The sequence below is a fragment of the Petaurus breviceps genome, unplaced genomic scaffold (genome assembly GCF_028583685.1).
Source record: "Petaurus breviceps papuanus isolate PSGF00001 unplaced genomic scaffold, PetGlider_PUasm1.0 90887, whole genome shotgun sequence".
Taxonomy (NCBI): Eukaryota; Metazoa; Chordata; class Mammalia; order Diprotodontia; family Petauridae; genus Petaurus; species Petaurus breviceps.
The window spans coordinates 1,512,638-1,528,116 of NW_027187370.1; the positions used below are offsets into that span (position 1 = coordinate 1,512,638).

General features: G+C 48.6%; 1 protein-coding gene across 1 annotated transcript; it reads left to right on the forward strand.

The window, feature by feature from the left end:
* Positions 1-5,011: 5,011 nt before the first annotated feature.
* Positions 5,012-15,444, forward strand: NR1D1 (nuclear receptor subfamily 1 group D member 1). The gene is made up of 8 exons (XM_069074240.1): positions 5,012-7,624; positions 10,617-10,979; positions 11,260-11,348; positions 11,546-11,690; positions 12,649-13,295; positions 13,766-13,951; positions 14,391-14,601; positions 14,951-15,444. Exons 1-8 carry the CDS (start codon positions 7,591-7,593, stop codon positions 15,148-15,150), a joined length of 1,875 nt encoding a protein of 624 aa, XP_068930341.1. The 5' UTR covers positions 5,012-7,590; the 3' UTR covers positions 15,151-15,444.
* Positions 15,445-15,479: the final 35 nt, after the last annotated feature.

Below are 15,479 nucleotides of genomic sequence, written 5' to 3' on the forward strand. Positions count from 1 at the left end.
GGAGGCAATGAAGAATGGGGGGTGGGGGAGGAGGAGGGAGAGAGAGGGTGTTTTATAATGTCCTTACATTTCTCCTCCTTCTTCTTCCCACATTCCTTTGCCTTTCCCTCAGCCCCAGACTAAGTTTATGAAAGTCCCTGCAGCCTGCCAAGCAGACAAATCAATAGGGATCGCTTCCTTCCTCTCTCAAGGGGACTATTATGAACTGTGGGCTTTTCCAAGCAGCTTTGTAGACAGGGTGGTGGTGGAGAGCAACATGGATGGGCTAGGCAAAGGATGACGTTTACTAGTTGAAAGTGGCCCTTCCAGCTGGGGGCCTGGGTGGGGTGGGGGAGGTAGGAGTGGGGGTGGGGATTGGAGGAGGTTCAGGCCTTTCCCACATTCCCTTACAGAGGCTTGTTTCTAACTAGAAGGGCTGTCAAAAAGAAAGCACACCAAGGAGAGTTCAAGGGTCACCTCATCTCAAGTATTCCTCGATCCTGCCCTTCCATCCTGACAAATTCTTTGTTTGTTAATACTCAGTCTCCTCAAATTACCTTCTATTTACCTATCAGCCAACAAGCTGTAAGTCTTCATTTGAATGTATTCTCCTTGTTGGGGAGGGAGTCTCAGTTATTTATCTTTGCATCAACCAAATAGTGCTCCCACAAAGTACATACTTAATAGTTGTTAAATAGAATAAAAGCTTATAAAACAACATTTTGCAAAGAATTTTACATACATTCTCTCATTTGATCCTAACAATAAGCTTGTAAGGTAGATGTTATTATAATCCCATTTTACAGATAAGGAAACTAAAGTTTGGGGAGATGAAGTTATTTACTTGCTCAGATGGAGGCAGCTGGATGGCCCAGTGAACAAAGCACAGGACCAGAGTTCAAATATGGCCTCCAATACTTATTAGCTGTATGACCCAGTCAAGTCACTTAACCTCTGTCTGCCTCAGTTTTTTCAACTGTAAAATGGGGATGATGATAGCAGGTCCTACCTCTCAGGGTTGTTGTGAGGATCAAATAAGATATTTGTAAAGCATTCAGCACAGTATCTGCACATATTAGATGATTAATAAAGACTTATTCCCTCCTCCTCAGGTTCATGCAGCTAGTAGATATTAGAGGTAGGATTTGAATCCAGATTCTTTGGACTGGAATTATATTCTTTTTTAATTATATTTTTTTATTTTTATTTTTTTGCTTTTTGGAGGGCAGTTGGGGTTAAGTAACTTGTCCAAGGTCACATGGCTAGTTTTTGTGTTAAGTGTCTGAGGCCAAATTTGAACTCAGGTCCTCCTGACTCCAGGGTCAGTGCTCTAGTCAATGCACCACCTAGCTGCCCCTGGAATTATATTTTTCTTAGACCATACTGCCTCCCAGAACTGAATGTTGGAGCAGTGGCCTTAGAAGCCCTTGGAAAATATCTTGGTAGCCATCCTTCCAACAAATGGCTCCTCTTAGCCCATTGGTGAATCTTATTTGGAAGGAAATTTCCATGCAGGCTAAAGCCTATACACTGGAAGGCTCGTTTTTCCCCATTGCCTCATTATTTTTTCCCATGCCTTCCTTTCCTGTGGGTTTCTGTACCTCTTCAGCAATTGACAAGGTGACCTGGTTGTCTGCTCTTGGAAGATAAATACTGCTTGTGATGCAATGGAAGTGCTCTGGATTTCCTGTTAGAGGACCTGAGCTTGAATCCAGGCTCTCTTACTTACAACCTATATGACTTCTGGTAAGCCATTTCACTTTTCATGTCCTCAAGTGTCTTCATCTGTAAAAATTAAAAACAAAAATGAGGGAATTTGACTAGATGAACCTTAAAGTCCCTTCTAGTTAGGAATCTACTATCTTCACATAAAGCTAAGACAGTCACCCTCCTTTTAACAAAGCAGCCCTTAAAATGTGCCCTTCTGGCCTGACCACTGGTACTGCTCATAACAATGGCAACCATCAGGAGTGCCTGTTTTAACATTGCATTTTGCACAGGAAGATGGTTGTTCTTGTTCACTCTCCAAGAGGACCAATGACATCACAAGGGTGATGTCTTGACCTGGGTGAACAGAGTCAGGGGACCTGGACTAAAATCCCAGCCCTGCCTCCTACTAGCTATGTGACCTGAGACAAGGCATTTAATCACAAAGTGTTTCTTTCCTCTAAAATAAGAGTGTTGCCATGAGTCCAGAGGACTAACCATGAAACATGCTACCCGCCTCTTGAAAAAGGTGATAGACTCAGGGTGTAGGAGATGCATACTTTTGGACATGGTCAATGTGAGAATTTGTTTTCTAAGAGACCATGACCATTTGAAGGGTTTTGTTTTTCTTTTTCCTAGTGGTGAGGGAGAAGGTAGGAAAGAAATAAATGTTTATTAACTAAAAAAGATTAGAATAAATTATTTCTAAGATCTTCTGTTATTGAAAATTTGTGACAATGCCAGAAAATCCAGCTATGAATCCAGCCCTCTGAAGTTCTCAAACACAAAAATCAGAATAAGACTGCTCCTCCATCTGGCAGTTTGCCAAGAAATCCATCCATCTTCTGTCTCCTTGCCTAGGGGCACTGGGCTTCTTAAAGTGTGGTCCAGGGACCCTAGATATCCCCAAGACACTTTCAGGGCATCTGAGAGTTCAAAATTTTTTTTCATAGTAATTTTTAAAATTATGAACATAAAATAAGTCATTTTAACTAATTAGTTAAATATAGATAGTTGCAAGCTACATGAAGTTCTTTCAGGGATCCTCAACAATTTTTCATAGTGTAAAGGAGTCATAAGACCAAAAAGTGTGAGAGCTACAGCCTTGGGAGAATGTGGAGATAAGATTGTGTTAAGAAAAAATATGATTGAAGATGCTACTGTTGAGACCAGGGAGGTTATAGGAAGTGCTTAAGGAGACCCTTTGGAGACCTTTGTCTAAATAAATTAACCTCTCAGCCTGTGTCCTTAACTGTAAAATGGAAATAATATTAGCACCTATCTCCCAGGATTGTTGTGAGGATCAAATTGTTAATCATCCTTCATTTCAAAAAGGACCAATGAGATATCTGTAAAGCTTATAGCACAGTACTTGGCACATAGTGGGCATTTAACAAATACTTGTTTCCTTTGCCTGTATTCAGTAAGCTGGGGGGGGGGGGGGGGGGAGGGACAGGCTCTACAACCAACCAGGCAAACCACCACCATACCCTCACCAAAGATAAAACTGAGTTAATTCCAAGACAGTCCTGTCAAACATCCCTTACATATCGACATCATTTACTTCAAAAGAATGCTTTTTTGAGGGGAAAAAAAGGTAGGAGGTAGTGAGGAAAAGGAGCTGGGAGGTCCAGAGAGGGGAAAAAAGGGATTTTTTTCCGACCCAGCCATGGACAAGTCATGTCATTTAACTACTCCTCTCCCCCCACCTCCTTCCCAGGCCATATGGGTCAGACTTTGTCCCTGCTGGGAGTGTGTGCCTGATACTCAATCTGGGCAGATCAGAAGGACACCCTGGCTCTTTGACTGAGGGAGAGATAGGATAGCTTGCTCTTAGTGTAATGAGGCCAGGTTCCTTCTAGAGGGAAACATAGGGATGTATGTGTGTGGACATAAGAGGAAGAAGGACAGACCTGTTCCCCTGTTCCTCCACTTTACCTCAGTCTCTTTCCCCTTTGAGTGACACCACACAGTTTGGCAGGTTTTTACATAGGGCAGTGGTTCACCTGGTGAGGGGAGGAGTTGAAAGAGCTAGACTGTAACCTGACCTGGTTTTCAACTGGGACCCACCCGAAGTAAGTAAGTCTGCCTAAAATCTAGGCCACCCACTGGGCGTTACCCCCAAATACTGACAGGAAGATTGTTGGGCCTCTGGGGTCTCCCACACCAATGCCTTAACCAAAGCTCCAAACTCCTAGACTATTTTCAGCTCAAAGCCCCCACCCTTCCTCCCTAGCCCCTTTAATAATTTCCCAAGGAAATCAAGGGGAGATGGGGAATAATATGCTTTGGAAACAATCCCTACCTATTTGGGACATATGTCAACTTAAACAATAAGACCAGCCTTCAATCCCTGACTCTTAGACATCAAAGATGGTAGTAGTGGGGAAAGTACCACTCACAAAACTTCAGGTAAAATAGGTAAGTATCCACCACACCACTGGGTTTTTAGTTATGTCCTATTAATCCTGGTTTTATTTTATTAGGAACCCTGTCCTTTCCTAGTCTGGATTTGGCAATGGAAGAAAGGTTAGAGGAGGGTTAAAAGTTTCATGCTGACCTGGAGGTGGGGGGTGGGCAGTACTGAGATGGACCTGCTGTAGGTCAAAGTCACAAAGATGGCTCAAGGTCGATGAAAGGCTAGGAGGAGGGAGATATGAGAAGAGACATCTCTGGATCTCCAAAAGACCAGAAACCTAGCCTTTGACCTCCCTTCCCTTTCCTTTGGAGGGGGGTGGTGTACTTCATCCTCTTCTTCCTGAGTTTCTGGCCTGCTTAGTAAAGCAGAGATTTCCTCTAATCTTCCCATCCTACCCCCAGCTGCCTAAGGAACAGAATGTACAGAAAGGAAGATGAAGGTTGATGCTGGCAGCCCTAAAACTGAACTCTCTTCATTTTCCCCCCTGTATTTCTCCTTCCTATGTTGTTTGGGAAGGAGACTCCCAAAGTTTTTTCTTTATCAGAAATAAAAGGAAGAGTCCTGCAGAAAGTAGTCCCCACCCCCCAACACCCTAACATAAGCTGGTGTCAGTCTTCACAAATAATTCAATCTCTCACCAGTAAGAAGTGTTTTGCAGATTGGAAACAAGGTCTTGGTGTCAATGCAACTCCCCCCCCCCCCCCCCAATACATCGCAAAGCTCAGGGATTTGTCCCCTGGGGTGTGTGTATATATTTATGTATTCATGCATGTATGTATCTCAAAATGGCAAATGGGTAAGCTATAGGTAAAAAATAATGGGAAGGAGGGAAGAGTTTAACAATAAGAAAACAATAACCATATGGTTCCATAAAAGACCCTGACCTGGTATAGGTATGGGGAAGAGTTGGAATCTCCTGATCATCTGGGTCAGGGGCAGAGGTAATGGTTCTCATGTTGCTGTTTCCATTCTGGGCTCTAGTCTAGCCAGAAAGCAACTCTGTACAAGCAACCAACCAGTCTCTCTACCTTGGAGGTGATATAAGGTAGGCACAACAGGGTATGGCAACCTGCCTCTCCTCTTCCTTTTCTCCTGTGGTAGGGAAGAGGAGGGGCAGTGGTGAGGAACAGGAGGAGTCTGCGTTATATAGAACCAAGTTTTCCTGAAAAGTCTCTTTGCCTGTGCGGTTTGGTCCCTCCCAGACCCAGCTGCAACCTCACTGGCTCTGGGCAAAGGGCTAGAATATACTTGAGTAGAAGGGAGAAATGACACACTTCTTTTTCTCCTTAACTCACCAAAGGCCCCTTGTAGAAGTAGAGGACTAAGAAGTGGCAAGAAAGGGAAGGTTAAGGCTCCCTCCATCCAGTGCAGTTTGCTTTCTGTATAGAACTAGGCCAAAAATATCCAGCAGTTCAGCTATCTTTTCCCCCTTTTAGACTTTTTCTCCCTTGTTAGAGTGTTTTCCTAACCACTCCATTCAACTTCCCCACACTCGTTCCAGGGGCCCCTCCCTGTAGATGGCAATTATTATTGTTTCTCAGATCCCCAGTGGACACTGTCCACAGGGACAGAATCTGAGTAAGTGAAGGTCCTAAGTAGGAGACTGAGAGCTAAATGAAGAAAGCCTTCCTAGAAGCACTGTGAGACTGAGAAATAGGCAGCTGGGCATGGGAAGGGCTAATAATAATAACTGACATTTGTATTTCTATTTTTAAGCACTTTACATACATTATCTTATTTGAGCTTCATAACAACCCTGTGAGGTAGCTATTACTTTAGGTATTACTATTGGAATTTTGGAGATGAGGAAATCAAGTCTCAGAAAAATTAAGTAGTAACTCTCCAGTGGCTTAAGAGCCAGTAAATTATCAGAGGTGAGATTTAAAGCTCGGTTTTGAATCCAACTCCGGCATTCTCTCTACTATAGGGCTTACTTGGCTGATGAGTGAACAGGTTCTCCCTTTGCTCCCCCACTCTGCTCTTGCCCCTTCCACGACCATACTCAAATTTTTCCATCTGCCAGATCAGGCTCTTCTAGTTTCACTCTCACAATACCTGGCTCATCCCTTAGAATTTTAGGGAAGTGGAGCAGTTGAGACCCACACTCCCTCCACTACCCCAAAGAATTTGGGTTTGCCCAATCTCACTACTGGAAGATCTCAAAGCACTTTCACTAGGCTGCTCCCTTCCCCCATATTTCTTCCCAGAGGACGGGAAATGACTCATCCTGAGGTCACCTCAGATAGGTGGTGTTGTCAGCCAAAAGGACAGGGCTTTCCTAGGTCACCAGCCACTTCTTGTCCTCCAAGGGCAAAGGACATTTAATTCCTCATTCCCAAGGTGTCCCCGCAGTGGGTATGGAAGTTGTAGGGGGAGGATTGAGGGAACTGGCAAAAGAGAAGTCCCATTCCTTCTAGTCTCAGGACTGGGCTCAGGGGCAATAGAAGGCTTAGCCTCCGGGCTCTGGGGTAGGCTCCCACATCCTAGCAGTGGTTGTTCTTCCCCTTGTGGTTGGCAACCCCAGCCCGAGGTCAGTTCTGCAATCACGTGAATCCCTCACGTTTGCAAGGTTGCAGAAAGGGCTGTTTGATCTCGAAGGGAGCAGCCAAGCTTGCCAGTCACTCCTCAGGAATTCACATGCTTCTGCCACACACACACACTTCCCAAACCCGCCACCCCCTACTCTCCACCTCATCCCACTCCATTTCCAGCTCCGCCTTAGGCCACGCTAGAGGTTTTCCAAGGCAGAAAGAAATAAAATAGTGTAAGTGAGCTTGCCTCCTGCATAAACTACAAATCCCAGCAATCCTCGGGCGACGCAGGCGCACCAAGTTCAACGTGCCTGCTGCTGGAAAAGTGTGTCACTGGGGCACGAGGCGCTCCCTGGGATCACATGGTACCTGCTCCAGTGCCGCGTGCGGGCTCGGGAGCCCTGGGCTTCTGGCGCCTGCGCAGAGCCCTCTGTCCCAGGGAAAGCGGCTCGGGCAAAAGGCGGCTGAGATTGGCAGAGTGAAATATTGCAGCTGAGCGAGCGCATCAGGGCACTCGTCTTCTCCCCATCATCTATTCACCTCCCGACTCCAACCTCTCTTCATCCAGGACCACTGGCATCGCCCATCTCCTGGATTGCTACCTTGCACTGCCGCAAAGCTACTAGGCAGTAGCCCCTACAGTGCATTGCAGAGACCCTCCCCTCTCTTCCTTTTCCAGCCAGAGCTACTGCAGACTGATTGCACCCTCTCTATCCTGCTGCTCCTCCCATGCAAAGCAGATTTCTGCTACCCCTGCTTCGTCCCCTTTCTGGAGGGCTTCTGCCATCTAGTAATCCAAAGACTTCGTCGTTAGTGTCGGGGACCCCGACCCTGAGTGTATTAGGCTGGGGGATTCCCCACCGTCAGCTAGTGCGCATTGGGTGAGGGCTGCAGTCGGAAACTACAATTTGAGACACTGTCCTATTTGAATGAGAGCTGTCAGTTGGTGAAGTCATGACGACCACTCTGGACTCCAACAATAACACAGGTACGGGCTATACCATCTCTGCACCACTAGCACTTCCTGAGATCTCCCTTTACTGGCAGCAGGGGGAGGGTCAGAGATGCTGGCCTGGGTCTGAATGGCGTCTCAGGATGGTTTTTCACGGCCCCAGTTGGGGAAAAGGGATAGCTTGCTTGGAGTCCTAAACTGGGGGCTCCGGGAGCCAGAGGAGAGCCTTTGGGTAGGCACCGAGGGTAAAGGGATCGACCTAGAAACCTCAAAAGCAGCCCCTCGCCCCCCCCTCCCCTCTTTGCAATTTGCCTCTGTGCCGTGGGGCAGCTGGCAGACATCTCACTTTGCCTAGCCTCACTCCTCTCCAGGGGCTTCCCTGAAACCTGAGAGGAGGGAAAGGCTACACTTGTTGGGGCTCGGGGCTGGGGAGCAGAGCTGAAGAACAGGACGCATCCCCCATAGGGGCAGGCAAGATGCCTGCATCGAGCTTGGGGTCGGGGAACCTGGGGAGCAGACCCTCCTCCTAGGCTGGAGTGGGGTGGGGAAGAGAGGGTATGCGGGAGTCGGGCCAGGGTCGGGTCTGGGCGGGGGCTACCCAGGGCCAGGGTCGGCTGGGGAGCCCGGCTGCCCCTCGGCTCACATGGCCGCCGGGCTGGGCCCACGTGCTGCGTTTGTTTTCATTCAGCCGTCGCCGCGGCCTCTTCCCCATTGGCCGACGCCTCCCGGCCCCGTTACATAATGAGCTCCGCCTCCCCGTCTCCGGGGCAACGTGGGTTTCCCCCCCCCTTCCCCTCCCCCTTCCCCTCCCTTTCTCCTCCTGTCCCTTCCAGCTCTACTGGTTCCCCTTCAGCTCCGCCCCTGACTCCTAGGCTCCGAGAGGTCGAGGTGGGGCCCCTCCAGGCCTGACGGGAAGCGTGTGGGGCGGGGTCTCCAGTTCCGGGGTTCCTCGTTGGGGAGCCACGTGCGAACGGCACACGTGAAGTGGGGACTTGTGGCCGGCTGAGGGCCCAGCCCCTCCCCGCCCGGTGTGTCGGGATCTGGGTGAAGCTGACTGACTCACTGCCCCCGCCTGCCTCTTTTTCTCCACCTCCCCCACGGGTGGCTGAGTTGGCTGGGGCCAGCCGTGACCTTGCACTGCCTCCAGTTTCTAAAGCCAAGGAGCCCCACACCTATTATCCTCAGTGCCTCCTTCCATTGCCGCATTCTCCCTGCATCCCAGTCTGTTGCAGCCTTATTTCTCTCCCTGATCCCTTTGTCCTGGCCTTTGTATCCCGTATTCCAGAGACTTACCTGGTTAATTGTGCCCTCCACTAGCTTCCAACACATTAAACATTTATCTCTGCATGTCCAAGATCCTTTGCTAGGCTTTCCACTCTTTATGGCCTGCATACCCCCTGTCCCCCATATAAATTCTCAGGTCACAACAAGAAACAACTTGTCTTTCCTCTCCTAGAAGCAAATGGGAAAACAAAAACCGAATTATGGAGGAGCTTAATTATCAGACCTGAGGCTTCCTCTGTGTTCTGGAAGATATCACTCAACTATAGATAGCATGAATCTCTTTGGGGGAGCTCGGATCAGATTGATTTATTACCAGACGAAGGCTCATTTTTCCTCTACCCGCCTCCAAACTTTGAAACTTCAGGAGTTGGATTATTGCGAAATTGGTTTATGGAGAGTTGGGTTTACTCAGATCAGTCGAGCTATTTTGAGGTTGTCCCCGCCCATTCAGTGTGTCTGTTGTGTGTGAGCAGTCAGCATGTGCCGACTCAGGCACCATGTGTGGTGTGTTTGTTCACACGTGCCCTCCACCTTCACCTCCCTTGTCCACCCCAGTGTGTCCTGCACAAAAGGCAGGTCAAGGGTTCCACATGGGTGTGGCTGGTATCTGGCCCCTTTCCCTCAGAGTGCCCTATTGACTCCTTAGGGGTGTGGCTATTCAGGTGTCTCCCAGATGATGGCACAGCTTTCTTGAGCACTACCCAAAGGAATAAAGCTCTTGTTGGAGGGAATCTGGGAAGCTATATTCTTTAGATCAGACCCTGACTCTTCATATTCCAAACCAGCTGTCACCACTTAAACCATTATGTCCATGAAACGCAGAATAAAGTGCACTCTGACCATGTTCTTTTCAAGACAGCATGCTAGAAGCTTGAGAAGGACTTTCCTCCCTAACACAGAGACTGACCTTATTATAATGATTGGAATAGTGAATATAAAAAGGATAGAGAAGAGTACTACGTTTAGAGTACAGAAATCTGGGTTGAAATCCTTGATCTGCTAATTAATTACTGGTTATATGACCTTGGGCAAGTCATTTCTTTACTGGGCTTCTTTTTACCTAATCCTAACCCTAAAGTCAAGAAGAGGTTCTATAAAAGTCCTTTAAGAGCTCCATTTTCTATAAACCTGGGAAAACTTAGGAGAAGACATGATCTTGAAAATGGAGAAAAATAGGGAAGAGAGTTTCATTGCCTAATTTAACATGAACTGTCTCCATTGGGGGAGTTAGCCTTATGCTGAATCTTCACTTTGAGGGATGGTCTTGGTACTAAGATCAGAAGGCCTTTCCTGGAGGAAATGCGTCTTGTGACCTGGCTCCTCCTCCCTTTCTTCCTCCCAGGTTCAGCTATGCACAACTAGGTCAGCCATAGCAATTCATGTTCTTTATGGCAGGGGACCCAAAGCAAGTGTGGGAGCCAGAATACAAGGCCTTCAACCATTCTCTCTACTGCAGTAATATGTGTTGGATGAGAGGGACTTGCCTACTGGCATAGGATCAAGAATTTTGCATCACTTATTTTAGGCCTGCTCTTTTGAGTAAGAGAATTGGCAAAAATTGGCTCTTTGAGGTGGTAGGAGCACCTTAGGCAGCCTCTACTCACCTCAGTTTCAGGGGCTTGAGATGGGGCAACTGGATAACTCTTTAGGGTTGGAGGGCACTTTGAGGAGACATGGTAGCCCCCTGAGGGATCTCTGTATAACCTAACCTCCCCCTCCATTTCTCTCTTTTCTCCTCTGTCAGGTGGAGTCATCACCTACATCGGTTCCAATGGTTCATCTCCCAGCCGAACCAGCCCTGTTTCTCTCTGCAGTGAAAGCTCCAATGGCAGCTTCCAGTCCCTGACCCATGCCTTCCCTACCTACTTTCCACCCTCCCCCACTAGCTCCCTCACCCAGGACCCAGGCCGGCCTTTTGGGAGTGGCCCTCCTGGCTTAAGGGAAGATGGCTCCCCTTCATCATCATCTTCATCTTCGTCCTCTTCCTCCTCATCTTCCTCTTCTTCCTCTGCCTCTTTCTATAATGGAGGCTCGTCTGGAGGGCTTCAGGTAGCCATGGAGGACAGCAGCCGAGTGTCCCCCAGCAAGAGTACCAGCAGCATCACCAGTGAGTCCTGGAGGGGGTACTGGTTAAGGAGGAGATGCTCATTTTTCCCCTTGTTGGCATAATTTTAATTTCATTTAAAAACAAATAGGATTGTCCCTTCTCACTCTCTCCCCCCCTCCAAAAAAAATCTCAGTTTAGAAAAATTCATTTGGTCTGTGCCTACTATAACCCTGACCCATGGGATTGAACCCTTTCTCTCTAGGGGTCAGTGAAACGACCCCTATTCCCAGGACGCTGGCTTACGCTTTGTATCTGTCCCTCCATCCATCCTTTCCTCCAGAGCTCAATGGCATGGTGCTTCTTTGTAAGGTGTGTGGGGATGTTGCCTCCGGCTTCCATTATGGAGTCCACGCTTGTGAAGGCTGCAAGGTGAACAGGGTACAGGGGGGTTGGGGAGCTTCCCAGGGATTTGAGGAAGGGCTGAGAACTGAGCCTTTTGGTCTCCAGGGCTTCCTGAGTCCAAGGGAACCAGGGTGACCGGGGTGGTGGTGGAAAGATTTAGTCCCCGAGACTGCCATGGGCCTTGTGTCTGACCCAGCTAATGCCTCCCTTCACTTCTCTTCTAGGGCTTCTTCCGACGAAGCATCCAGCAGAACATCCAGTATAAGAAGTGCCTAAAGAATGAGAGTTGCTCCATCATCCGTATCAACCGTAACCGCTGTCAGCAGTGCCGATTCAAGAAATGCCTGTCTGTTGGCATGTCCCGAGATGGTGAGGGCCCAGTTATCCTCTCCCTTCCCTCCATCCCCCCTCCCCACTAATCCTAGGTCCCAGCTCTGAACTTCTTATGGCCTTCAGGGTTGATTTTTTTTTTTTAAAGCAATTGGGGTTAAGTAACTTGCTCAAGGTTACACGGCCAGTTATTATTTCTGGGTGTGGTGCTGAGTATCTGAGCCCAGATTTGATCCAGGTTATCCCGACACTGGAGCCGGTGCTCTTACTCACTGAGCCACCTGGCCGCCCCTAAGCAATTGGGGTTAAGTAACTTGCTCAAGGTTACACGGCCAGGTGTTTCTGGGTGGGTGCTAAGTGTCTGAGCCCAGGATTCGATCTCCAGGTGTTCTCAACACTGGAGCCGGTGCTCTTACTCGCTGTGCTACCTGGCCGCCCCAGGGTTGATTTTTAAAATACTTTCTTCTCTTTCACTCCTAAAACTAAAATGACTTTATAGAATAATTTGCATCCCATTTCCATCAGAGAGATCCAGATCCACAGATGCATGGCTTTATAGAATTGTGAGGGCTGGAAAGGTCCTGAAGGGTCAGTCATTTCATCCACTTCCCTCATATTAGAGGAAGCACTGAGGCCTAGAGAGGTCAAGGGACTTTCTGGGTTCACAGAGGTTAATGACAGAGGTGAGATTGGAACCTAGTCTCCTGACTCCCAGACCTGGGCTTTTCCACTGTTCCAGCCCTTGAGGGCTTTGATCAGGGCCTGAGTCATCCTTTAGCTCCTGGGCCATTCTGGACTGTCCCTGTCTGCTTAGTATGCTAAGCTTGGAGTTGGCTCTTCTGACCCCATTCTCTCTTCCAGTATTCAGTGTCATGAATCTCTTGTTCACAGCCCCTTCTCTCCAAAATGGGGACAGATCAGATTTGATCATGGGGAAGGAAGGGAGGTGAGGGAGGGAGAAGAGTTTTCTAACATCTTTCTCTTCCCTACCCACCAGCTGTACGTTTTGGACGGATCCCAAAGAGAGAGAAGCAGAGGATGCTTGCTGAAATGCAAAGTGCCATGAACCTGGCTAATAACCAGCTAAGCACTCAGTGCCCACCTGAGGTCTCACCTGCCAGAATCCCTGCACCTGGCCCATTGGCTGCCTCCCCATCCCCACTTCCAGCTCCCTCACCCCTTGTGGGTTTCTCCCAGTTTCCCCAGCAGCTGACGCCACCTCGATCTCCAAGCCCTGAGGCAAAAGTGGAGGATGTGATCTCCCAGGTGGCTCGAGCCCACAGAGAGATCTTCACCTATGCCCATGATAAGCTGGGCACTGGACCCAATGGCCTGAATGCCAACCAGACGCCCAGTGGCCCTCCGACATCTACAATACCCCGCTGGGAAAACCATTGCTGTCCTCCAGCACCTCCTGATGACAACAACTCTGCTGCCACCCAGCGCCACAATGAAGCCCGAAATGGACTTCGTCCAGCTCCAAACTCATACCCACCAAGCTGGCCAACTGCTACCCCCCACCATGGATGCCACCAGCATAATAGCAATGGGCACCGCCTCTGTCCTACCCACATGTATCAAACTCCCGAGGCTGAAACCTCAACTGGTTGCCCTTGGGAGGATCGATCTAAGAACATTCTGTTGGTGAGTGTTTTGGGAGCCCAGATAGGTATGAGATTGGAGTTGAGACTGTGTCCTGGATTTGGACTTGAGATGGGGTGGCAGAGGACTAACTAGTATAAAGCATTATTTTTCCCAACTTTTGGGGAGCCTCTGTCATAAGGGGTAGTCCCTGTTTTCTAAAAGGATAAGGTTAGCATGAGTCTCTCAGAGTTTTAACCAGTAATCTGGAACCCTGGGGATGTGACCTATTTACTGTAGAGGGTGTTCCATTCTGTGAGCTAATCGAGGCTTTGCCTAGGCACTCACTCCAGTCTGGTACTTAAGCTCTATCTTCACCTTCATCCCCACTTACTATTAAATTGAATATGCCATCCTTTAGGAGTCTGGCCTATGGCAAAATCCACATTGGGCACCTACTTCCTGCAAAGGTTTATGCCTTGGAATTCCATTGGAGCCATTTGACTTCTATCTCCTGTCATTTCTTCCTGAAGGCATGCCCCATGAATATGTACCCCCATGGGCGCAGTGGGCGAAGTGTTCAGGAGATCTGGGAGGACTTCTCAATGAGCTTCACGCCTGCTGTGCGTGAAGTTGTAGAGTTTGCTAAGCATATCCCAGGCTTTTGTGACCTCTCTCAACATGACCAGGTTACTCTGCTCAAGGCTGGTACTTTTGAGGTAAGTTTCCTTGACCCTGGAGTATCAGTTGGTAGGGAGACAAGGATGCCACTTTCTAGAGTTGGACACTAATCCCCATCCCAAGTCTTTTGGAAATCTAAACTCTTTGCACTCCTCTCCTCTTTTCCAGCTCCCCTACCCCAACCCCTACCTGCCCTTGGATTGAGAATAGGAGAGGTTTTCCTGTTGATTCCCACAGCAAGATGTTTGCTCTCCTATTCTTCTACCTTGGGGAAGGAGACTTCATTTTCAGAAGGGCTCTGGTTACAGGAAGTTCTTTCTTAGGTCTAATCCAAATACATCCTTGGAAATTTAAATATACCATCTAAATGCAAAATTTGGTGTCCTTTCCTCTAACTGGTGGGATTTGGCAATTTAGAAAGCAAGTAGCCCCTGTCACCCCAACTGCCTGGACTGACTCACACACCTCTCTACCCAGGTGCTGATGGTACGTTTTGCTTCACTGTTCAATGTGAAAGAACAAACAGTTATGTTCCTGAGCCGCACAACATACAGTCTGCAGGAACTGGGCGCTATGGGCATGGGGGACCTGCTCAATGCCATGTTTGATTTCAGTGAAAAGCTGAATTCCCTGGCCCTCACAGAAGAGGAGCTGGGGCTATTTACTGCAGTAGTGCTGGTCTCTGCAGGTAGGCTATGATCCCGACCAGAGGGGGTGAGGAGGGGATGCTTTGGCAGCCGGGCTGCCACTCTTGGCCTCCCAGTCCCTAGTCAGCTCTCTCCTGCATGCAAAGCCATGTCAGGGACAGGCTTCTGCACCTTCTGTTGATGTCCTCTGAAGATTTGAGATGATAACTAGGAGCTCTGCACTTGATGCTTCCTTCCCTGGCCTCTAGAGGTAGCGTGTCCTGTAGTGTCCTTTCATGTCCTCTCCCACCATCCTGGATTTCTTGTGAACAATGTAGTGGCCGAGCTCAGGTACCTTTCCAGCTTGACGCCTCCACAGTCACTCCTTGCCCTCTTCCCTTCTCCCAACAGACCGATCAGGTATGGAGAACTCAGCCTCTGTGGAACAGTTGCAGGAGACACTGCTCCGGGCCCTTCGGGCACTGGTCCTGAAGAACAGGCCCTCAGAGACTTCCCGCTTCACCAAGCTGCTGCTTAAGCTGCCTGACCTCCGGACCCTCAACAACATGCATTCCGAGAAGCTGCTGTCTTTCCGAGTAGATGCCCAGTGACTACAGCCTCCCTACCAACTGCTGGCTCCATCAGGCCCTCTCCTTGTACAGAACTGAACTCTGCACTTCTCTCTCCTTTAAGAGACAAAAAAGACAAAGCAAATACCACCCCTTCCCCCAGAATCTTATTTATATTGTTATAAAATATTCCACGATGAGCCTCTGCCCCACCCCCAGCCTTCTTGTAAATAGCTCCCTTCTCATGGAACTGCTCTATCTCCTTCCTTTCAGTGAACCCCCAGTCACCTGATGTGTCCTGTTCCCATCTCAAATCAGTAGTTGACATCTATCTGATATGGCTTCTGTGGTGTGTGTTACAGGTCGGGGAA

Excerpts from the sequence above, each read along its gene's own strand:
- NR1D1 (XM_069074240.1), top strand. The coding sequence starts at position 7,591 with ATGACGACCACTCTGGACTCCAACAATAACACAG. Across the intron at positions 10,980-11,259 it reads GAGTACCAGCAGCATCACCA|AGCTCAATGGCATGGTGCTT; the intron begins GTGAGTCCTGGA and ends CCTTTCCTCCAG. Across the intron at positions 13,296-13,765 it reads GATCTAAGAACATTCTGTTG|GCATGCCCCATGAATATGTA; the intron begins GTGAGTGTTTTG and ends TTCTTCCTGAAG.